Source organism: Bos indicus, chromosome 23 (assembly GCF_029378745.1).
Source record: "Bos indicus isolate NIAB-ARS_2022 breed Sahiwal x Tharparkar chromosome 23, NIAB-ARS_B.indTharparkar_mat_pri_1.0, whole genome shotgun sequence".
NCBI lineage: Eukaryota > Metazoa > Chordata > Mammalia > Artiodactyla > Bovidae > Bos > Bos indicus.
This window is the reverse complement of record NC_091782.1, coordinates 18,049,053-18,072,947: the sequence shown is the minus strand read 5'-3', so window position 1 is coordinate 18,072,947 and position 23,895 is coordinate 18,049,053. Positions and strand designations below refer to the sequence as shown.

Below are 23,895 nucleotides of genomic sequence, written 5' to 3'. Positions count from 1 at the left end.
GCTTGTGGTCATACCCCAATAAGCATACTAGAATGTATGATTCTGTTCTGTTACACAGATAATTTGGGTATTCTTTTAGGCGATGGAGAGCCCTGGGGGTCCTCCTTCTGGGGGCCTGGTTTTTCAGTTGGTACGTCATTTCCATAGATACTGGGCATATAGCTCAAAGTCCACAGTCCGGCCCAAGATGGAGTCCTGCTTTCAAGATAGAGCCTGTTCTGTTTCCTCCTTCAGCCATAACTACTGAGCCCACTTACCTAGAGCCTGTGCTCCGCAGTAAGGGAGGCTGCCACAATGAGAAGCTCACACACCACAACTAGAGAGCAGCCAACACACAGCAATACGGAATTTAGAACAAAGGATCCTCCACTCCCCTCCCACTTTTACCATCTATAGAATCCTGGAGCTGGAGGAACCCCAAAGATATGTAATCATTCTTATCTTTCAATAGAAAATATTAGCTCACAAAGGACCTCAAATGGGCCTGCCCACCCGCAGGTAGTGGAATCTTGTGCTCACACCATGCTACAGATGGATCTTTGGCCACATGCTTAGAAAGACATTGTACTGGGGAGTTTATAATAGGATTTTTTAAAAAATAATATGAATGCTGATAGTAAATTTGGATTTTTAAAAAATATAGAGTTTCTTTTTTATTAAAAATTATAGCTTCTAAATATACTTTTCATTTCAAAGATAAGATTTTTGTTCTGAAGTTAGTAATTATTTGATTTCTTTCTCATTCAGAGGCATTAAAAAAAAAGTCAAGATCAGAGTACATATAAAATTTCATGGACCTTTTTTCTTTCTTTTTACTTTTAACTGTCAAAACATACTTTCTTCTCTTGACCATAAATTACTTGGCCTCGAGCATCATTTCTGGCTACACTGAGAGGATGTGCTATGACTTGTTTAATCACTCCTCATGTTATGAACATTTAAAATGCGCCCATAATTTTTCAAAAGAGTGAACATGTAGATGGTTATGATGGAACCATTTTCCAAATGGAATTTTTCTATTAATTGATACTGTCACCCAAAATAAATGTTTGTTTCAACGCTTCTCTACATGAAGATATTACTCATGGATATCTCACTGGGTAGAAAATTGTATCTAATTGTTGTAATCTTCTTTAATTACTACCAAAATGTACCACGTAATTGCAGTCCTTCATTGCTAAATTATTTGTCCATGTTCTCTGCCCACCGAAATATATCAAAACTGCCTTTTATTTTACTTGGTTAGTCACTGTAAATTTTAGATAACCCAAATCTGAGGCCCTGGACCGAGGAAGGGAAAGTCATAATATAAATCAATTTATAGTTTGACTCGGCTGAAAATAAGAATGGGATTCTCCAGGCAAGAATACTGGAGTGTGTTGCCATTTCCTCCTCCAGAGATCTTCCTAACCCAGGGATCAAACCTGCGCCTCTTGAGGCTCCTGCATTGACAGGTGAATTCTTTACTGCTGAGCCACCTGGGAATCCTCCCCAAATGTATATGTTTAGAAAGAGATTCTAGGTTGGGAATATGGCTGCAATGGAACAAACTCTATGACTATACCTATTTAAGGACACATTAAAATCTTAAGATTGGAATTATATACAGTAACTACAAATGGAAGACATTCTGGATGTCTTTGTTTTGATTCAGAACAGGTAGAAATTCATTGTTCAATGGAGTGATGCCAATTTCCAAACTCTAGTTCAAGCTGCTGAAAAAAAATCTTCTCTGCTGACTACCCAGATTGACCACTGTGATGCCCACATGAAGTCTGCTAATGGATTTTTATCACAGTGGATCCTTTCTTAGCCTTTTCAACATATGATGTACGACTCAATCTGCTTTAATAAAGTCCCATCAAGTAAGTGTAAAATTGGTCCCTATATGGGTGGGTGGTAGCACTAATTGGTGGTGGCTACATTACTATTACACTCTTTGGAAGGACTGATGCTAAAGCTGAAGCTCCAATACTTTGGCCACCTCATGTGAAGAGTTGACTCATTGGAAAAGACTCTGATGCTGGGAGGGATTGAGGGCAGGAGGAGAAGGGGACGACAGAGGATGAGATGGCTGGATGGCATCACCGACTCGATGCACATGAGTTTGGGTGAACTCCAGGAGTTGGTGATGGACAGGGAGGCCTGGTGTGCTGCGATTCATGGGGTCGCAAAGAGTTGGACTTGACTGAGTGACTGAACTAACTGAACTAACTGAACTAACTAACATTACTATTAAGCTTAGTGCATCTATGAGTATTTCATCAATGTGCTAACCTCCAGCAAAATCTCTTGTGAATATATTGACCTCACTGATCTGGGTTTTTTATTATTATTATTTGCTTGTTTGTTTTGTTGTTTAGTTTTTTGCAGCTTGTGGGACCTCAGTTCCCCAACCAGGGATTGAACCTGGGCCCTAGGCAGTGACAGCTCAGAGTCCTAACTATGGACCACCGGGGAATTCACTGAGCTGTTCTCTCATGTAAAAATGACACACCATTTGAGCCCTGGTAACACACTGCTCACTGAAACAGGTGACTTGGCACATGCTGTCACATATTGATGAAAGGAATGATAAAATACCAAGACCACTTTGGCCAGCAATTCTAACAAAATAACACCTGGGGACTTCTCTGGTGGCCCAGTGGTTGAGAATCTGCCTGCCAATTCATGGGATATGGGTTCGATCCCTGGTCCAGGAATAGTCCACATGCTGCTGGGCAACTAAGCCAGTGAGCCACAACTATTGAAACCTACACACCTTAGAGCCCACACTCTGAAACGAGAAACCACCACAGTGAGAAGCCTGAGCCCTGCAACTAGAGAAAGCCCGCATGCAGCAACGAAGACCCAATGCAGCCAAAAACAAATAAATAAATTTAAAAACTAACACCTGACTTTTGAGTGTCTTGCTTTGTTTGTTTGTTTTTCGGACAGAGAACCTTTTCTACTTTAGAAGAGTGATGATGTTAGGAGATGTTACCACCCCTGGAGCTGGTAATGCAGCCGGTCAACTTCTCCAATCTCCAGGTGTCCCTACATCTCCCAGTAGAAAATCACAACCGTTTTAGTGGAAGTTTAATAGGTGGAGAATACACTTTTAAAGAAAGAATGAGTAAAATTGGATTCCTTTTAAAGAAATTGTAAGAAGTCAGCCCTTAAAGGCAGCAGTAAGGGTCAAGCTGCCTTTAAAAAAAAATAATATTTATTTTTGGCTGCACTGTGTCTTCGTTGCTGGCTTTTCTCCAATTGCAGTGCAGGGGGTTCTCACTGCGGTGGTTTCTCTTGTCCTGGAGCACTGACTCTAGGGGACTCAGGCTTCAGCAGTTATATTACGAGGGCTCAGTAGTTGCGGCTCCTGAGCTCTAGAGCACAGGCTCAATAGCTGTGGTGCACAGGCTTAGTTGCTCCACAGCATGTGGGATCTTCCCAGATTAGGAATCAACCTGTCTCCCCTGTATATGCAGGGGGATTCTTTACCACTGAGCCACCAGGGAAGCCCCCAAGCTGCCTTTAAGCTATACACACAACTGTTAATTTTGAACAGGGAAAAAGACTTGAAGGTTAATTCAAGTCTTTTAACTGCATGTCCAGCTTTAAACTCTGAAGACATAAATAGACTACTGGACAGCACCTGGTCTTCGGCCTGCCTTCTGGAGAGCCAGGTAAGGGGAAGAGGGTGGACGAGCCAACCAGCTGTGGCTGCAAAGCTCTATGTCAGAGGCTGAGCCACAGGACGCTGAAGCCATTCTTTCTGGGTTCACAACCTGGTTGGCTCACTTCCTAAATGTGCCGTCTGGGCAAGTTATTTGAACTTTCTGTGCTCCACTCATTCATCAGATATTTAGATACTCTGGAAATTCCCCAGTGGTCCAGTGGTTAGGACTCTGAGCTTTCACTGCCAAGGGCTTGGGTTCAATCCCTCATGGAGGAACTAGGATCCCATGAGCCCTGCAGTGTGGCAGGGAGCTGGGGGGAAGCAGCTACCCTGTGCCAGGGGCTGTATTAATCACTGGGGATCAAGCAGTGAACAAAGTAGACCAAAATCCCTTTTCTTTTTGTAGAATGTGTGGGGTTGGTGGTAATAGTGTTTTGTGATCTTCATGCTGGTTGATTTTGGTATTCAGTTCATAAAAACTCATTGAACTGTACATTTATGATATACGTACTTTGTGTATTTTATTATTCAATAATGTGTTTAAAACTTCATGGCCTTGTGTAGATCACAGCTGTATTAAATCAGTTAATTATGTAAAAGCATGTAGAGCGGTGCTTGCCACGATAATATGCATTCAAGAAACAGTGGCTACTATATTATTATTGTTCCAGTGAAATTCCTCAATAGCACAAACCAGGCCATCAGGGGATGGTCAAGAGGGATTCTGCTGGCTCTGCCGCTAGGATTAGTACACAGAGTCCTTCTTTAAACCAGTTAGGCATGGACTGTGCATCTGTCAGGAAAAAAAATGTGCTTTTCTTTCAGGATCAAAGCATAAGAAGAGGAATTTTGTTTGTACTTGTGAACTAAAGTGATTTAGGGCTGCTCTGACGTGTGGACAAGCTGTGAACTGCACGGTTTCCGCATTTAAGGGGTTTTCAGTCAAACTCCAAGCCTCAGGGGCTTGTCTATCATTTTCTGGCAGGAATTCTGGCGGTCAAATGTCTAATTCTAACAAAACTTTTTATTAAAACAACTGTCTGACAGAGGGGAGTCAAAGGTATGAAAAGCACCGCTAAGGTGCAAAAACATATTGCAGGGAACCACCACCCAGGGACTTGGAAATAGAGGAGCCTGCCTCCTAGGAGCTGTGCCTTCAAACAGATACACAGGGGCCCTGATGCAGCCACTTCCGAGCCTGCAGAGCCCCAACCCCTGAGACTTGACTGTCGCTGCACTTGAACAAACTGGACTTGTGGCTAGTCCATTAGCCTTTGAGGTTCTGGATGATGAAAGTCTTCAACAGAGACGCATCCTCTCTGAGGTGCTGACAATTCACGTTTCTGAGGACAAGACTTCCTTCCAGTGTGGCTTCATTGAGGTCCCAGCCCCTCTTAACACAACATCCAAATTTCTCCTGGTGAAGTGGGTTCCAGCTGACCTCCTCCTAAGAGCCAGGCCGACTCCTAGATCCCCAGACTGGCAAGTCTGAGCAGCACCCAGACATCTGTCTGGCTGACAAGCATCCAAGTGACTCGGGTCCACGTGAGGGTACAAGACACCATTCTGATTGGGTTTCTACTAAGGGGACTGAGATCAGGTTCACTTGAGCTTAGCCAGACCTCTCACCTTATGGAGAGAAGGGGTGTGGGAAAGCGGGAGGCTGTAGTCAAGCTCAGAAAGGCTGGTATGTGTGGTGGGGAGAGGGAAAGGAAAACCTGGGAAGTGGATCCTGCTCTTTCCTAGGCTGGGCCAGGGAGAAGCTGCCTGCTAGAGTGGGTGGGTGGGTGGAGAGCTAGAATGTGCAACATGCCTGGCCTTGTGGGGACCAGGGGGTGGGGTGCAGGGTGCGGGGTGCGGGTGAGGGCGCTCATCCTCCAGCAGCCGCAGGTCAAAGAGCAGAGCAGTCACCATGCTGCCCTCCCTCCGGTCCGGGCCTAGGCCTGGGACTGGGCTCCTAGTCTTTGTCTCAACCTATTCACAGGACAACGAAGCTCTGGGGACAGAATTAAGCCAAGCACTGAAGAGCTGTGGAACAGTGACAGGAAGGGAGAGTCAGAGACTGGCCACCAAACTGTAGACAGTCCAGGGGGCCGCAAATGGTTCCCTAGCCCTGAGTTCCAATGCCTGACCCCTCCCCAGTCATCTCCTACGCTCAAAACAGAGTCCAGGCTGGGCCCAGAGTCTCAAATGGCTTCTCGGCCCACAGCCCCTCCAACGTGGGGATAGTCTCCGCACTGCAGTCAGTGAGGGGGGCATTAGGCCACAAAGAACCATCCTCTGGGGGCCTGCTCCAAGCTTTGTGACTCAGGGCAGCAGCAGCTTCCAGTCTGCTCCACTCTCTGTGGCCTGGCTGTCCCCAGCCCTTGGGAGGGGAACCCAGAGCATTTTTGCCAGAAGCTGGAGTCTGGGGCACCCGTAGGGTTAAAGCACGGACTACCCGCAGCCGTCACCACTACCGCTTCTGACGCCACCACCGATCTCTGCCCTCAGGACAGCCCGGGAGGTGCCTCCCACCCCTTCTCCTCAGAGGCCAGCCTTGCTGTTCGTCCCCTGCTCCCAGAGAACACGGTGTAACCAGTGTTGTTGGGGGCTTGGCTGTCCTCCCCTGTGGGTTCCTGGCACAAGAGCTAGGGAATGCAGAGTGGTCAGGTGTGGTCATCAGGGAACAAGGGTCAAGATCAAGAGGCCAGAAGCCAAGAGGCAGGACGTGGAGAGGGGGGGCTGGGGCTGGTGGGGTCACCGTGCACACTTTACACAACCAACGGGAAGGCCTTGCGGGGGGAGAGGGGAGGCGGGAGGCCGGGAAGGAGTGAGGACGGCTCTCCTGGCCTGAGCAGCTCAGGGAAACCACAGGCAGCTGAGGGGCAGGGCCGGAGCTCTATGCCCACCCCATACCCAAGGCCCAGCCCTCACCCCAGGGCCCTCCCTGCACCTGCTTTCCCCACAGCAGGCAGGTTTACAGGAACAGCCTCCCATCCTCAGCCCCCAAGGCGGGAGCAGGGGGGCAGGAAAGAGTGAGGGGGGGCTCCGGCCCCTCTGAGGAGCTGAAGGGGACTCAGAAATATGAATGAAAAAGGCCGAAAGGTTTTTACTCTGTGAGCCCCAGGGGAGGGCCGGGCAGAGCACAAGGTGTCCACAGGAAGAGGGGGTGCGGGGAGGAGGAGCTGGTGCTGGAGGAGAGAGGGGGTGGGGGGCTCTGGAGCCCCAGTCCCGGGTCCAGCTCAACACCTGCCCACCGGAGTTCACACTGGAGTCCTCGGCAGTCCTGAGATCGTGGGGCCCGCCTGAAGTCTGGGTCAGGACAGGAACGCTGGGCAGAGGGAAGAGGCCGGCCCGGGCTGCCCGAAGCTGACCCAAGTTCTCCCAGGGCTGGAGTTTCCACGGCAGGAGGTGGCACTGGCTAGGCAGGCACCGCTGAGGCCCTGCGCTGCTCCATCTGCGGAAGCCGGGGGCCCAGACCCTTGGGCTCCCAGCTCAGGCTCTCAGTCAGCAAGAGCCACTGGGTTAGGCTCAGAGCTCGTCAGGGGGGCTGTGTGTGAGCGGGGAAGCCTTCTGGATGCCCTCGTCCTCCTCGGGGCTGGGGTCTCCATCGAGGTCGCCCAGCTCCTTCCTCTGTTTGCTGCTGCCACCGCCCAAGCCCTTGGCCCGGCCGCTCTTCTTCTTGGATTTCTTGCCTCCCAGGGCAGCTGTGTCCCCCTTCTTGCCAGACCACTGTTCTGCCAGGCAGCCTGCAGGGAGGAGGAGACACACCCTCAACAGGCTGGCTGCCTGGCTGAGTGAGGAGCTCGGACTGCAGAGCCACTGGGGGCGGTGATGCGATCTGGCCCCAGCTCTGCTTCGCTGGGGTCCCCCCGGCCCGTCTGGGGGGCATCTGAGGCACCAGGCCCTGACCCCGCCCTGTACCATCCAGCCCCCTGAGGATGGAGGCTCCAACACCGCCATTTCTTATTTCTTTTGCATCCTCTCCTCACCCGCCTCCCCTGAGGGGGGAGCATGGAGGGCCCAGCCCTGCTGCCCTGGGACTCACTGGCGTCCTTGCCCTTCAGCACGTGGTTGGCGCAGAGGAACTGAGTCAGGTCCTCCTCCTGGTGGTTCCTGTACCAGTCCTCGATCACCTCCTCGAACTCCTCCACCAAGACGTCGCACTGTTAACCGCAAGGCCTCACGTCGGCAACGCCCGGGCCTGGCCTCTCCCGGGGGAGCCGGGCGAGCCTGAGCCTCGTCTCGCCACCCACCGGGCTGGTGGCTGTGACTCCCCCAAGGAAGCCGTAGCCAGAGGCGGGGTGAGACGGCTTGACCACAGTCCCCAGGCTCCCGGTGGCCCTCGTCAACTGAGGACCTGCCCTCACTGAGCCCGGGCGGCGGCGGGGCCCCTACCTGCTTCTTGAGGTCGGCCACCTCTGCCGAGGTCTCGTTCCACAGCTCGTAGGGGATGTCCATCACCACCTTGACCCCTTTGTGCACCAGGTTGTGCAGCGTCTCAAAGGTCTCTGACATGCCCTGGAAGACACGATGGGATGTGAGAGGCAGAGACCCTTCCCCTCCCTGCCCTGCTCCTCTCCCGGTGCGGCTGGAGACCCAGGGACCCCGCTAAGGTCAGGACCCTCTCCGGCTTCTCACGCTCATCCTCACCTTCCCCTCCCCTCTTTGTGGCCTGCGTCCCACAACCCCTCCACACACACAGCCTGTCCTGCCTCCCCACACCTCCTCCTTTCGGAAAGGTTGCTCTCGGGGCCCTTTGAGCAAATACTCCTTTCCAGGATAATAAACCGGTCCTGTCTCTTTCCCCTCACTGTGGCCTCCCCCGTGTCCAGCCCACTCCCTACTTCTGGTTCTTCCCACAACTTGTACCTTTCCTTGCTGGGAAGAAGCACAGCCGAGGCAGGGAAGACTCTTGGCTCTGTACGAAATTATTTCTGCCCGCCACCTAGGTCTTCTCCACAGAGACAACACACTACCTGTTTCTTCTGTCTCCTAGAGACCACGCAAGTGGACACAAGCCACTACGCACACAAAAATAGCCTCTCCTCCACCCCCGCACAAGCAGCTGTATGTATGTATCATATACACCATTCTGCACTGTGCGTTTTTTTACTTAATAATATCCTTTGGAGAGGGCTTCCCAGGTGGCTCAGTGGTAAAGAATCTGCCTGCCAATGCAGGAAACTCAGGTTCCATCCCTGGGTCAGGAAGATCCCCTGGAGAAGGAAATGGCTACCCACTCCACTATTCTTGCCTGGGAAATCTCACGGACAGAGAAGCCTGGAGGGCTATAGTCCATAGGGTCGCAAAAGAGTTGGACGTAACTTAGCGACTAAACAACTATACTCTGGAGGTGATTTTAGTTCAACTCATAAAGAACTACCTCATTCTTCATTGTACAGTTTGCCTAAGAGTCCACTGAATGGCCAATTTACTTAACCACTCCCCTACTAGTGAATGGTCAGGCTGCTTCTAATTTTTTCGCTATAGAAAGTAAAATTAAACATTGTTACGTTAAACATGGGTTTATTACCAAGTACAATGTTAATACAAATTATAAAGATAAAACCTAGGACTTTTGTGGCTTAGAAGTATTTCTCTAGGTTTCCCAAGGGTTTCTGAAGGATCTCCTTTTCTAGAAGGGTACTTAGGTGGAGAAATGTGGGAGACAGCTCTTCTACCAGGCATAGAAGATGCAGAGATAAAGAAACATGGGCCCTTATAGGAGTGACAGGAGACACATGAGCCTCCAGACCCTTCACAACCCCCTCTGGATCCTTTTGGAAAGACACATGGCAACAGGTATACGGGGAGGGGTATGGAGATAGGTGGGTAGGATGACATCTTATCAATGTCCAGGAGTCCTGGCATCATTCAGCCACAGAAGAGAGTTTATTGTCAGTTTATTGTCAAGCCACTCCCTGGAATTGTGTGGCTGGTAGATTCTGTGTATGAGAGTGGTGAGCTCACACAGGTGTATTGACTTCTGAGCCACTGCATCCGTGTGACACAGTCTTCAAGCAGAATGTGTGAGATGGGGCAAGAGCAAAGGAAGAGGAAAGGGAAGACATCCAGTTTTTGATGGGACTTTAAAACCCTGGGCCAGGGCAAGACTGCTGTTGTACGGATCTGTTTTCCCATCACACATCTCATTTTGGATCAGAACTTAAACTGATTCACTTTATTTTTTCACACATTCATGCACCTTTCTTTTGTGGATAGAAAAATAAATAGCACAAGGGGAAATTTTAAAAAAAGGAAACATGGGCCTTGCTGCAAGGAAGCTCATTCTCCAGTGAAAGAAGCATTCATGTACATGGTGAGTGCAATAAATGTCATAAAGGCATCATGATGGAGGTCCAGGTAGGGCCCCATGGGCCCAGAGAAGGGATACGGCAGCCATCACCCCCTCCCCAAGAGTTTTCTGACATCTCCTCTAAACTCCCACAGTTCTGCGCATCCTGAGTTCTCCCTGCACAAAGTGCTCTGACCCCAAGGGGGCTGCCACCCGGGAGCGTTTCTGTCCTAGGCTGAGGCAGGACCCCAGGGGGCAGGCCCAGACATCAGGAATGTGCCCACCTGCACTGAAAAGTCAGGCCGCTCAGGACGGGAGGGATGCAGATGGCAATGGATAAAGAACAGGGAGCTGCCGAGGAGGGAAGCTCCCAGGGCATGATCTTCTGATGGCACCCAGACCAGGAGACACACTGAGACCCGAAGCCCGGCCCCAGTGGGGAGGAAGGGCATATACAAAGCCAACCTTAGCAAATCGGTTGCTGCCGGTCCTCTCCTTGTGCAGGCTGTAGTCCAGGAGCCGCTTGCAAATGGTCTCCGTGACTTCAATTAACCTTAAGTCCCTGCCGAGACAGCAGCACAAGACAGTCCCTGCCTGAGCTCCCCTCCTCGACCCTGCGGGTTAGGGGTCCAACCCTCCAACCCCAGCACCTGCACGGCTCACCAACGGGAAGGCAGAGCTGGGAGGGAGATAGGTCATCAGGGGGGCTCTGAAATGCTGGAACACAGACCAGAGAGACACAATTGTAACAGCTCTATGGGAAGAAAGTTGTTGTTGTTGTTTTTTAAATATAAAGTTAAATGATTAGCTAGATTAAAAAAAATAAAGCAAAATGTATGGATATTTGATGTCGAGATAGTGTTTCATTTTGAAAGGATGATCATAGTTGATGGAAACGCTTTTTGGTTTGTTTTCAATATTTATACCTGGCAAGGTATAAAAGTTGGTAAGCCTGTTTTTTTCTGGCTGCCCTGAGCAGCTTGCAGGATCTTAGTTCCCTGACCAGGGATTGAACCTGGGCCATGGCAATGAAAAATGTCCAGCCCTAACCACTGGACCACCAGGGAATTTCCCAGCAATCCTATATTTTTAAAGACTGATCCATAAATTCCAATCACTGGGAATCACTGGTGAGGTCCAATAGTCTTGCTTTTACAGATGAAGGATGTGAAGCCCAGGGGCACTTGGGGATTTCGGAAGGCCATACAATCAGTTCAGGGTAGAATCAGTGGGCAAACCTGGGTCTCAGTTAGAGCTGCCTCCTTTTTGTGGGTCTGCCTAGTGGGGAGGGAGAAGGGAACTTCACGACGCTGATGCCTCAAGGAACAAAGCAGGGCAGGCTGGTGCCCCTCTCCCTCCCCTCTACTTACGACTTTGTATACTTGACGCCTGAGGCCTTCCGGTCCAGGATGCCATAGCCTGTGTCGATCACCTCCTTGGTCTTGCCAGTTTCCTCAAAGGCTGACTTCAGCTCCACAGCAACATATTTACACACTGGGGAAAGAAGACACAGCACCACCGACTGAGTGCATCTGAGTTTTTGCTGGGAGCCGGCTCCCAGCAAAAGAGACCCAAGGGGACGCCTCCGCAGGACTGGGTTGAGTTGATGCTTGGGGCAGAGAAAGGAGTCAGCACCAGACCAGCAGTAGAGTTCAGTGGGTGAAAGTAGGCTCCAAGACCCACTGCCCCCTGTCCTCTCTGGGCCCTCATTCTACTGTCTCCATTTCTCCCAGCTCCTTCCTGTCCCCTACCCCGACAATCATTCATGTCACTGAAAAGAATTTCAAACATACAGAAAAGCTGAAAGAGTACAATGAATAACCATACACCTTACATCACAGTCAAGAGTTGTTAGTAAAAAAGAAGAAAAATAAATTAAAAAAGAAAGAAAAAAGAACAAAAAGAGCTGTTAGTTAAAAAAAAAACCAAAAAACACAACAGTGATTTACCACTATTTCCAATTTATAATATAAAGCAATGTGATAATAAGAGATGTCAACAATATACGCACTGTTTTTGCTAAACCATTTTGAAAATAAGCTACAAGACATCATGATCTTTGCTCCTAAACAAGTCATCGAGCACTTCCTAAGAACAAGGACCTTCCCCTACTAATCATAAAACCACCACCATGCTTGGAAGATTTAACAACAATTCCTATCTCATCTAATACTCAGTCCATGTTCAAATTCCCCAATTGTTCCCAAGATGTTTTTTATGGCTATTTCATTTCTTGATTTCATATGTTATTTCAACACCAGTTCTCTATTCCTACCAAGTTAATTTGCTCCATTTCCCCCTACAGGCCTGTTTCTACTGTTTTTGTACATTTATTTTCTCATTTCCTCTTATTCTTCTTCAAATAGTTATTAAGCAACTCCTACGTGTCAGGCACTGCCTGGGGATACAGAGAGGAAAACAAGGTCCCTCCCTCCCAGATACTCAGTCTAATGGAGCAGAAAGAAGTGTAAACAAATAATTACCATTGCATAAGGACTGCTACTACTGTATGTGTGCAGTGCTTGGGGCCTTAGGAAAGTGTGTGATGCCCTCTAGGGCTTCAGGGCTTGTCTGTCCTTTCTCTCCACCTCATCTTAAAAGCCTGCTCCCCCAGGAAGCCCTTCTGGATGAGTCCCACCTGCTCTTGATTTCATCCTGAGACACTGTAGGACCCATGCTCTCACCAAGGGCCTTGATCATCTCATGTGACTCTCCAATTAGACTACAAGGGCACTCAAAGAGAGGATCATGGGCTGAATTTCTTCCTTATTCCTCTATTTTGGGACTTGGTATGTGCTGGATACTTGATAAATACTGCCCGGAGAGACTGTGCTTGTGATAGAGCAGCTTCTGATGCCTCTGAATGGAATATGATCTGCAGGCTAAATGTCAACAGCATTGTTTTAATAACAACAGCAGAGTTGGATAGAAAACCAATTTACCACCAAAACAAACAAATCCCCTGCAGGCCTGCTTGGTGAACTTTTATAACATATGCATTAATAGATGGCTTGGAGAACTTGGAACACATTAAGATTCCAAAATGTCAGCCACTGATCTCAGAGTCCAGGATGAACTGAGGGTGTCTCGCCTCCCTGGCTCTCCATCCAGGGCCACCGAGGCTCCCACCCTCTTCGGTCCTGTACTCTGTATGAGCTTATCATTTTTCTGACTCCTGTGCTCCCCCCTCCCAGGTGCTCACTATGTAGTATGCCAAGCCCAGGGGGTTGGAACCCATCAATCCATTTCTCTTATATCCATCAAATACAACCTTGCTTCTCAACTCCCCCAAACCTTACCTCTTCAAGACCCCCTCTGGGGATCCCACCCAGAACCAGACTTGGAGGAGAACCAGAGGAGGCTCATGGCATAGACCCTAGATCCCCGTGAACATCCACCCACTTCTTTCTGGGCAGGTTCTCTTTTCTCTGTGCCAAGGCCTCTTCTACTCAGGCTACTAAGCCAGAGGCAGGCTTTGTGGGCCAGACAGTCAGCACTTAATAACTAAGGTGTCACAGTGATAATAAAAGTAAATATACACTTAGGTTAAGCCATCCCATGACTGAAAATCTCTTCTCTTTTATTCTTTATCAATTACCTACAAAATCAGGTTGGATTAGAATGATCTAAAGATTTTTGCCAGCTCTAGGCTTTTATGAGTCTCCTATGGAAAAGAAGTGTGTGCTTCTTAGGCTGTGAGAACAATAAGAGAAACCATAAGGGCTCTTTGGCATCAGAATAAGATAGAAAATGAGAAGGGGAAGTAAAATCCCCAAAGGATCTTAGCTGTGGCCAGAAGAGTGAAAGGAAGGCATTAGAACCCTGTGACTGTCTGTTCAAGAGAGTGAGGGAGAAAGTACAGGCTAGAACCCATACTGGAAGGCTGACCAGTGAGGTCAGCTCATCTCTGAAGCAACTCACCTTTAATCTCTCAAATGAAAGGATTACGCCTCCCAAACCACCCACACTTCCCAGTGCTCAGGAAATATCTGGCTGGCTACAGGCTTTGAATTAGGATGCAACCGGTTTATAGCCAGCTTTCAGGGGTGAGGGGCTGGGGTTAGAGAGGTGAGAACGTAGGAGTGTGTGTAAAAGTCTGAGGACAAAACTGAGAAATGGAGATGAGGGAAAAAAAGGTAGGGCCTTGGCTGGTGTGTGTGCTGGCATGCTTCTCTCTCCTTCTCTGTCTCCCTCCCTATCTCTCTTTCTCTCACACACACACAAGTGCCACACTTCCACCTCTCTGTCTTTGGGATTCACTGTGTTCCCATATCCCTAAAATCTCCCTCTCTCACCAAGTTCCCCCAGGTTCTATTTTTCTCCTAAAGTGACCCCTTAGGTCTCAGACCCTCTTCCTTCCTCCACACACTCCCACAGCACCCCAGCTTCACCCACGTTCACTCATGCCTGTATGTGAACAGCTACCTAGACAAGGTCCCTTGCCCTGGAGGAGCTCACGGCTAATGGAGGAGACGGCCGGTGACACACAGCCGGTTGTGGTCAGGGCACAAGGGGAGCGTCTCAAGTTCTTTCCTCAAGACGGGTCATGTGAATCTTTTCAGTTCCTCAAATTTGTCCTTTGCCTGTAGGTCTCTGTATCTGTGACTTCGCTTCTCTTCACTCGACTAACTCCTAACCACTCAGGGCTTCCAGGAGGAAGCCTTTCCCCGCATTTGGGGGTCTAGATTTAGATGCTCCTCACCCAGCCCCCAAAGCCCGGCGCCTCCTCTCTCGTGGCATCTACCACCCCCATTGTAACTGCTTGTTTTCAGCGATTTCTGACCTCCAGGTGCACCGAGACCCGATCTCTCGGCCGCCCCTGCGTTCCCAGCGTCCAACACAGTGCCAGGCACAGAGTAGGTTCCAGGAAAGGAGACCCGCTCAGAGCCCGGGACGGTCCCTCCCCCAACCCTCTCTGCAAGCCCCGCCCCCCAGCAGGATACTCCCCACGGGCCCCGCCCCCTCACCTTCGCATTTGCTGGGCAATCGAACCCAGTCGGTGTCCTCGGCTCGGGCTTGCCTGGGGCCCAGCTCCGGGGCCGGCAGTAGCAGCAGCAGCAGCAATAGCAGGGAAAGAAGCAGAAGACGGTGGGGCCTGGGTCGGGGCCCGGACGCGGGCTCAGGTAATGGCTCCATGGCCCAGCCGGACCCGACCCGAGCGGACCGGGGCTGTGCTTCCTCCGGCTGCGCGCGCTGGGCAGCTTCCCGGAGCCGCTTCCGGGACTGCACACGTGCCTCGGCGTAACCAGGGCAACGGCGACCCCCCCCCCCCCCCCCGCAACACACCCGCTCCCCCTCCAGCTACCTCGGCCCGCCCCCAGAACGACGAAGGCCCGCGGACTCGGCAGCCAATGGGCTTTTCGGGGTTTGCCTTCTAGCGAATGGGAGGATGATCTTTTTTCGGCTTCGGCCAATGAGAGAACGGATGGTGTCCTCAGTGACCTATGGCAACATCTTTTCCCACCTCCTAACGGAGGCTCTGGGAGGGACTCGAGGACCAGGATTAGGGGAGAGGGAGCAACGCTCCGGTCCTGAAAGGTATGGGAGAGACAGTTTTCACTGCCTTCTCCGCCTTCTTGCACGCCATTTACCCTGGGATCATAGAGCAGCCAGCCCTATGTCTTATTATTATTATTATTGCTTTTGTTGTTACTGTCACTCGAGTAGGCGCTGTGGATGAGACTTGGACGATTCAGAGTCCCCTGCCTTCAAGCAGCTTTCTTTGTACCCAGTAACCCTAGGCTTCCCCGACAACTCAAATGGTGAAGAATCCGCCTGCAATGCAGGAGGCACAGGAGATACAGATTCGATCCCTGGGTGGGGAAGATACCCTTCAGGAGGAAATAGCAACCCACTCCACTACTCTTTCCTGCAGAATCCCTTGAACAGAGGGACCTGGCAGGCTAAACCCCATAGGGTCGCGGACGCAACTGAGTACGCACACACCTGTCGCATAAAACCCTAAGTTTATCCCGGTGGTAACTAGAATAAATCATTTCCTCTCTGAGCCTCAGTTTTTATCTGATGACAAAGTGATCCTCCTAGCTGCTGTTCAAGGCTTACTTGTTCCTGGGAAGCTCGAACAGCTTAATAGAATTAAAGCTTATCGAGAGGATTATAAAAAGTTCATGCATTAACTTTAATATTAGTGTGTGATTTCGGTTCCTTTTCTGGCCTATTATTTATATCTTTGGATTCTGAGCTCCCACAGACAGGGACTTGACTAATGAATGATTGATTCCCTGTCCACATCCCCAGCATCAGGGCTCTTGACACAAGGAGTTGCTCAGTGAAACTTCCTTATGCTGTGTCATCAGGGTGAGGACTCTCTGGGTTTTGAAGGATGGCTTCATTCTGCCCCTGAGCTCAGTGGTCTATGGACACACAACGAGCAAGGCTGCTTCTCTGGGAGTTTGCCTGCAAATTCTGTTTTTTGCCCATAAATCCCTGTTTCCAGTGCCTCCTGTTTCCTTCCTGGAGGTTGGATATTTATGGTATTTTATAAAGACTTTAAAGGACTGATACTCAAGTCTATTGACTGGTCGTTTCCTGATCTTAGCTTCTTGCTCCCAACAATTCCGTGGCTGACAAGGCACTCTTGGATAGGCAGGAGCTGTGGTGTATAGAATTCCACAATGGAGAGGATCATATCACCGTCCTGAGGTCCTCCATGCTCTCTAGGCTTCAGAAGACTTGGGGAGGCTCAAAGTCTGGCCAGGAGCCCTCCTGGGAAATGATGTTAAGCCAGCCACAGTGGGGATTCAGAGTCTGGGGCAGGGCAGGATTGGGGGAAGGCGGGCAAGATGGGGAGAAGCACTGAAGCTCAGGGAGGTTTGCTTCCAGAATAAACAAAAGATCCTCTGAGAGCACACTTACATAAATTAGTTTGATGGGAGCTCTGGGTTCAACATGTGGGCTGAGAGCTGGGAAGGGACAGTGGCTGTAGAAAGTCTGCATTCGCCCCTGCCCCCACCCTGCCGTCCCCTTCCTCAGTCTGTGTGTTAGGGAAGGAGCAGACCCTGTGGGACTGGTGGACAGATTGACCCCCAGAAGCTGTGTCCTCTGCCTCGGAGAATCCAAAACAGAGGTGGGAGAACCTCTTACAGGCTGGTGAGAGACGACCAGTGGAGGAGAGGTGAGGGTTTTCATGAAACAGCAGCAGCTGAGAGGGCTTAGAGGCTCTGGGAAGCTGGAAGTGTCATTGACACCTTGTGTGTGTGTTGCGGGGTCGGGGCGGGGCGGGGGGGGGGGCGGGGGGGGGGCGGGGGGGACGGAGCGGGGCGGGGCAGGCAGTGTTAGAACGGAGTTCGCCACTGCCTCTTTGGGAGAAGGAAAACTACAGTAGGGCCAGTGACCCAGGTAACTGTCCTGTGCTGCCCTGGGGGGATGTCTGGATTCACATGTAAGCATCCAGATTCTTGGGGTGATGACTGGAGAGAAAACCCTGGGTTTCCTGCCAGCGCTGGATAAACAGGGGACACACAGGTTACACTGCATTGTGGGAGCCTCATATTCTATCAGTGCAAGAACCCTGTTGAAGAAACAAAAAACAAAAACCTCTCTAGTGCCTGGCTCAGAACTGATGCTCAGTGAATATTTGTCAAGTGAATAATGATCTTATTTGATTAATGACGTATACTTTGGAATTACTGTCTGTGCTCTCGCCCTTGGATATGATCCTTTTACTCTGGAATCCTGGCCCTGTTCTTTTCCCTCGAGTCTATACAAGCCTTCACATCAGGTCCAGCACACCCTCTTGCTGGGTTCCTGGGCCCCTCCCCCTGACCTCTCAGAAAGTTTGGGCAAGTGTGAGGAGACAGAGGGGGGGCCTACCCAGTGCCTGATGATGGGGAAAGGAGACAGGTGGGCCCGTATCTTCCCCAACCCCCAGCCCCACTCCCCAGGCTGTCACCCTCCAGAAGCCTTCCCAGATTTCTGCCTCCTCTAATTGTGCCAAATACCCTTCTCCCAAAGTAGACATGAATTAAAATACTTTTTGTTTGCTTGTGTTATATATAAGTTCTCCTTTAATTGTTGTCAACTATCTGCACATCAGATGTCCCGGTGCCTGGGTGGATCACCACCCTCAAGGGGCTTCCAATCTAATGGGAGAGACAAAGCTTTTTTAGCTCAGAAAGAACCTCAATCTGAGGGGGAGACCGAGCCTAGCCCCCGGGGAAGCTCGGGTCAGCTGGAGGAGGCAGATTACAGAGAAATGCTCCAAGGCTTGACGTGGAAAGACTGAAGGAGGGTCCCGAGCTCCAGGCCCTGAGCACTGGCGGCCCCTCCTCCCAGACTGGGTTCCTGGGATCCCGACGGGGACGGCGGGTGTGAACCCGGCGGCGGCGGTCCCGGGGCTCCAGCGGCGGCGAGGCGGACACGCTGAGACCTCGGCCTGTGGTGCCCCCATGATTGCGGCGAATCCGGTCGGCGGGGCCTGAGGACGATCCTCGGGGCGGCGGAGGCTGCGGGAGGAGGCGGCTATCCGCCCGGGGGACCTCGTGGGGCGCCGGGAGACTGGGGGCCCCAGGGCCAGACGCTCCGGCTGGGTCCCCCCGCGCGGCGGGCGGGGCGTGGAGGCGGCCGCAGGTCAGCAGCACGTCCAACAGCAGCAGCTTGAAGAGCAGCAGCCGTAGCGCCCCGAGCCGCAGCACCAGGGCCCGCGTCCCTGCGGGAGAGGAGGAGCCGGTGAGCGGCCTGGAGGCTGGCGCGGCCCCACCCGCAACGGAACATTCCCCAGAGAAGGGGAACCAGGGGACGGCCTTCCTGATGTCTAACCTCAGCTCTGACTGCTGGGAATAATAACAGACACCTTCCTAGCCTTCATGTTATTTCATCCCCCAACAACCAAGAGGATGTAGGCCAGGCAGGAAGCAGAGCCTGGCTGTGAACACCACTCTATGTCCAGCAGATGTCCAGTCTCCTGAGGCTCCCTAGACTCCCAAGAGTCTCCCAAGCCCCTCATGCTGAGGCCAACCCTCTGGGCTGCCCAGGGACCCTTCTGCTACCTCTCACCTGCGCTTCTCAACCTGGTGTCCAGAAAGGATGCTGGGGTCAGAGGATCTACCAACTTGCCCCAACCCAGGGAGGCAACCTCTTCAGGGGATACCCACCAACCTGCACTGCCCCCTCAAGGGAGCACATTAGCCCAGAGCCCGGCGGGGCCTGAGGTCCTGGGTCCCAGTACTCACCCCTGAGAGGCTCCCAGAGGCAGGTCCTGGCCGAGGAAGCATCTCCTGGCAACCAAGGAAAAGGGAGTGAGTCCTTGGGATGGGCAGTGCTCTCCACCCCAGTGCTATGCCCCTGCCCTGCTCAGGGCAACTCTTAATGGTGTGTTGGATAAATAGACAAATGAACCAGCAGTGGAAACCCTGAGCCCATCTGTGGCAAGTCCTGTCAGGGGCCCAGATCTTCTCTCCTGACTGTTCCCTGTTCTGTGCCCCTAGAGATGCCTCAGCACATTTAGACAAGGAATCAGTTTTCTTAGCAGTCTTCTTTGGAAGTCAGGACATTTATTCAACAAATGTTCCCATTTGGAGGATGAGAAAACTAACATAATCCAAAAAAAAGAAGTAAGTCATCTAGTCAGTAATAATAACAGCTGGCTTTGGACATGTTACTTGACCTCTCTGTGCCTATAAAATGAGAAGACTAGCATGGCCTACTTGTAATATGGTAATATGACCTAAATGTAAAGTATTTACAACAGTCCCTGGCACAGAGCAAACAATAAGTAAGTGATAGCAATTTACTATTTAATTATTGTTTGGTTCTAATAGGTATGGTGATATAGATATTAACCCTGGGTATACATAGAGAGGGTGATATAGATATTAACCCTGGGTATACATAGAGAGGGGCTTCCCTTGTGGCTCAGATGGTAAAGAAAAGTCCGCCTGCAATGTGGGAGACCTGGGTTCGATCCCTGGGTTGAGAAGATCCCCTGGGGGGGGGGGCCATGGCAACCTACTCCAGTATTCTTGCCTGGAGAATCCCATGGACAGAGGAGCGGGGCAGGCTACAGTCCATGGGGTCACAACTGAGCAACTAAGCACAGCACAGCATAGCATACATAGAAAGGTATTGACCTCAGGATGGAGGAGCCATTACTATCTCTCAGAAGTCACACATTAGAGCTTGGATCTGAATGAGATATCACAGTTGCAAATCCCAGGAGTCAGGGACCCTGAGGCCACCCAGCTCTGAGCCCAGGCATCACCTCACCTAGATGTTTGGTCTGGTGCCTGCGCTCCCTCCCACCACATCCTGATTCCAGAGTGTGTGAAAGGGGGCAGGGAGCAACCCCCGGGGGCCCAGGCCCTGTCCCCACCTGACAGCTGTAGGGGCTGTGTGCTCTGGCCGTGGTCCCCAGCCCCAGGCCCAGTGTGGCAGACCAAGGTGTCCCAGGCTGCCAGCTCCTCGGAGTACAGGGAGAGCTGAGCCAAGCGAGTCCAGGTGCCATCCTCTGCCGGGGAAGGGCCATAGGTGAAGGCATCCAGTGAGCTGCCATTGCCAGCTGAAAACCAGATGGGACTCTCGAAGCCAGGGGGTGCAACGTCAAGGACCAGGCAGACCACCAGCGTCTGCTGCTTCCCGTCCACCAGCAGTGTGATTGGTGGGGCCAGAGAAGGGAAGGGTGTGCTGCCCATACCTGCAAGAGAGCACATACTTGTAGGGGGCCTAGAACTGCCCATGCCCTCCCAGGTCCGCATCTCATATCCTTCCATCTGGGTTTCTCTTCCATCAGTCCTCCCACCAACCATCAATCTGTCCTCCCCGGGCGTCCATCCTTCTCTCCTTGAATTTACCTACCTAACCACCTTCCTTCCCTCCATCATTTCTACCATCATCCATCTTCCCTACATCTCTTCTTTCTACTTTCAATCTCTATATATCCATCCATCCATTTATCCATCTTCCCTTCCTTCCATTCATCCATCCATACTTCTGTCACATCTGAATCTCTGTGTGCCAGGCACTGGGGATACAACATCAATTAAAATATTGTCCCTGCTCTCAGTGATTTCAATCCCATGAGAAAGGCCACAGATGCAAACAAATACTCATAGTACCTTGTTGTGCCGGCCTCAGGAGAGTGGTTACCTCTGGGGAGGAAAGGAAAGAGGTAGGATATGGAATGAGATCAAAGAAACTCAAATGCTCTGCACCTTTTTGTTTCTTTTTAAAAACTATTTGATTCAAATGTGGCAACATTTTAACCATTTGCTAATCTGAGTGGCCTATGCTTGGGTGCTTGTTGTATTAGTCTCAGTTTTTTGTTTTTTTTTTTTATGTTAAGTCTGTAGCATTTTGTTTAGATTTAATTCACATACCATACAATTCACCCATTTAATGTGTATGTCCGTATTATTTTATAATTTTAAAAAAGCCAAAATAAGTCATGTAAGTACTGCAAACATTTGTCCTGTATTTTTCAGAATAGTCCTGATGTTCCACAAACTTATTCTTTGCAATAAAGATGACTCATTTAATATATAACAAAATGCTATTTTTGAATGGGTGGCTGTCTTTTCATATAAACAGAATCTCAAAAGTTAAAACCTAGGGAAGGGAGGTGGGAAGGGGGTTCAGGATGGGGAACACGTGTATACCCATGGCGGATTCATGTTGATGTATGGGGAAACCAAAACAATATTGTAATTAGCCTCCAATTAAAATAAATAAATTTATATTAAAAAAAAAAGTTAAAACCTACAAATTCACACCATGAGTTAAGTGCAGCCAAGCTAAAGAAATGCCCCAGGGTTCAGGGAAGGCACTAGAAAATCTTGTGGGACCTGGAGGTAGGGGGTGCTCACAAAACTTTTTTTTTTTTGGCTGTACCATGCAGCACATGGGGTCTTAAGTTCTCTGGCCAGGGATTGAACCTGTGCCCCCTACAGTGGAAGTGTGCCTTCTCAACCACTGGACCACCAGGGAAGTCCACAAAAGATTTCTTGAAGGTCAAATAACTGACCTAGAAGCAGGCAGATGGTAAGTAGTCACTCAGGGTTTGGATTCAGACCTCTGTGACTCCCAATCTCACAGACCAACCCACTTGGAAAGATGACCAAGATTTTCCTACATGTCACAGAGGACCAAGCCTGGAACATGGCCTCAGACAGAGTTGGTTTGACTTTTGATTCATCCACTTAATTTACTGAGTCTTAATTGTCCCATCAATACAATGGGGTTAATCACACCAACCCAAGGAAACTGTAGTGGATAATGAAGCTCATGACCATAAAACACCTGGCAGATGAGGATTAGTATCATCAATACTAGTATTAATAAGGCATCATGAACAAAGGGAGGAGAAAAGGCTGAGAATGGGTTCCAGGAGCCTCAGCCTCCTGAACCTTTCCAGCTGTACATAGAGAAACACTCCTCGAGTTGAGTTCAGCATCTACCTCCTCCACGAAGCCTCCCAGAATTGCTCCTTCTCACCCTGGCTGCTTCCTTTTCAGAGCACAGGTCTCCCACCACGGGCTCTCCCTGCTCCACATGGGTGTGATTTATCTCCCTAGCAAGGGAGTGCTGGTGACATACTGGGGGCCAGCTTTAGAACAAGGAGATGTCCTGATTCAAAGGTCAAGGAGCTTTCCCCACCACAAACATACGAACATGCACATGCTACTAGATGAACCCGGAATTCTCAAAAGTTTAGTCCTTCGTCTCCAGCCCCCATCTTTGTAGGGGTGGGGTCAGGGGTCAATACACCTGGAAAGTCACTGAGGCCTTGAGACTTCTAAGCACCTATTGGTAGAGGGGGTTGGGAGCGAACATGAGATACCCTGAGCCCTGAGGGCAGGAGACGGGACACGAAGGAGCCGGGGACTCACCATGTGGCCCGTGTCCTATGGCCCTGTACAGCCCGCCACAGCCAGGCTACCCCACCCCCACCCATCATGCACACCTGTCCAGCTCACTCCAAGAGGTGAGCACCCTCCCTCCCAACACGGTGGACTCTGGGGGAGCAGGACTTGGGGGCCCCAGAGCAAGATAGCTGGGAGGTGGAGTACAATGGGGAAGGGGATAATGGGCTTCTGGCAAGACCCTCCTCAGGGGACCCCAAATACCTCTGTCCTGCCTCCCTGCATCCCTCCCACACCAGGGATGCCCAGAGTGAGGGTGTGGGCTTGGGCCCACTAGAGGGGCACAGAGAAGGGTGCAGGGGTTTGCTCACCTGTGGGCAGGGCTGGACACCCGAGGGCCAGGAGAAGCAGCAACCAAGACTCAGCCATGGCCCACCTGAGAGGAGGCAGGACCCAGCTGCAGACCTGCGTGTGGGCTGGGGGAGGAGGCAGCCACAAGACGGCCTCGCAGGCCACAGGCACAGCTGCATGTCAGCTGCTCCACCACGGAGCCGTTTCCCCGGGCGAGGAGCCTCCCGCCCCCACCCTGGCCCCCAAACCCAGCCTTCTCTCACCGGTCCAGGGAACTCAGAGCACCACACCCCCTCCCATCTGAGGAGCACTCCACAGCGTGCAAGGCCTTTTCCCAGCCACTGCCCCGGTCACCTGCAGGATCTAGGGCACTTGACGGTATGTCAGGGGCTTAACATCCAGCACTTCATTCCATCACCCAACTACTGTGAGTTCCATTTCACAGGTGAGGCAACTGAGGCTCAGAGAGATGGAGTGACCTGCCCAAGGCCACCCAGCTGGCCAGTGGCAGAGCCAGGGCTTGAACTATTTTCTGATGGCTAGCCTTACTATAGCCAAAAAGCCCAATAAGCTTATTTCCATGTAGTCAAATATAACACTTTTAAATAGAATTTGTTTTCTAAATCAGTTTCAGGTTAATAGCAAAAGTGATTTCCCATATACCCCCTGCCCCATCGCATCAAGCCACCTCCCCCACCTTTAAAAAAATTATTCTTGGCTGTGCTGGGTCTATGTTGCTGGGTGGGGGCAGTTGCGGCAAGCAGGGGCTACTCTTGGTTGGTGCTTGGGCT

The 23,895-nt window shown here is 50.8% G+C and overlaps 2 protein-coding genes and 1 long non-coding RNA gene across 3 annotated transcripts; 1 reads left to right on the top strand and 2 right to left on the bottom strand.

The window, feature by feature from the left end:
• Positions 1–6,725: 6,725 nt before the first annotated feature.
• Positions 6,726–15,154, bottom strand: CNPY3 (canopy FGF signaling regulator 3). Its single transcript, XM_070778018.1, has 6 exons — positions 14,906–15,154; positions 11,309–11,432; positions 10,404–10,500; positions 8,039–8,161; positions 7,689–7,806; positions 6,726–7,389 (listed from the first exon to the last, which is right to left on the bottom strand). The coding sequence occupies exons 1-6, from the start codon at positions 15,072–15,074 to the stop codon at positions 7,172–7,174; spliced, it is 849 nt and encodes a 282-aa protein (XP_070634119.1). The 5' UTR covers positions 15,075–15,154; the 3' UTR covers positions 6,726–7,171.
• A 35-nt stretch (positions 15,155–15,189) lies between these two features.
• Positions 15,190–15,945, top strand: LOC109577304 (uncharacterized). The gene is made up of 2 exons (XR_002183527.2): positions 15,190–15,476; positions 15,606–15,945. It is a non-coding gene; the product is annotated as an uncharacterized lncRNA (long non-coding RNA).
• Positions 15,946–17,837: 1,892 nt separating this feature from the next.
• On the bottom strand, positions 17,838–21,043 carry PTCRA (pre T cell antigen receptor alpha). The gene is made up of 4 exons (XM_019985407.2): positions 21,011–21,043; positions 20,269–20,589; positions 19,130–19,174; positions 17,838–18,606 (listed from the first exon to the last, which is right to left on the bottom strand). The coding sequence occupies exons 2-4, from the start codon at positions 20,585–20,587 to the stop codon at positions 18,104–18,106; spliced, it is 867 nt and encodes a 288-aa protein (XP_019840966.2). The 5' UTR covers positions 20,588–20,589; positions 21,011–21,043; the 3' UTR covers positions 17,838–18,103.
• Positions 21,044–23,895: the final 2,852 nt, after the last annotated feature.

Bases quoted from the DNA above. Each gene is read 5' to 3' on its own strand.
- CNPY3 (XM_070778018.1), bottom strand. From the start codon at position 15,074: ATGGAGCCATTACCTGAGCCCGCGTCCGGGCCCCGACCCAGGCCCCAC. The intron at 11,433-14,905 runs GTGAGGGGGCGG...TTCTTTCCCCAG, and splicing joins ATTGCCCAGCAAATGCGAAG to TGTGTAAATATGTTGCTGTG. The intron at 10,501-11,308 runs GTAAGTAGAGGG...CTGTCTCGGCAG, and splicing joins GGCGTCAAGTATACAAAGTC to GGACTTAAGGTTAATTGAAG.
- PTCRA (XM_019985407.2), bottom strand. From the start codon at position 20,587: ATGGGCAGCACACCCTTCCCTTCTCTGGCCCCACCAATCACACTGCTG. The intron at 19,175-20,268 runs GTGGGGACAGGG...CTTGGTTGCCAG, and splicing joins ACAGCCCCTACAGCTGTCAG to GAGATGCTTCCTCGGCCAGG. The intron at 18,607-19,129 runs GTGAGTACTGGG...CCTCTCCCGCAG, and splicing joins CCTCTGGGAGCCTCTCAGGG to GGACGCGGGCCCTGGTGCTG.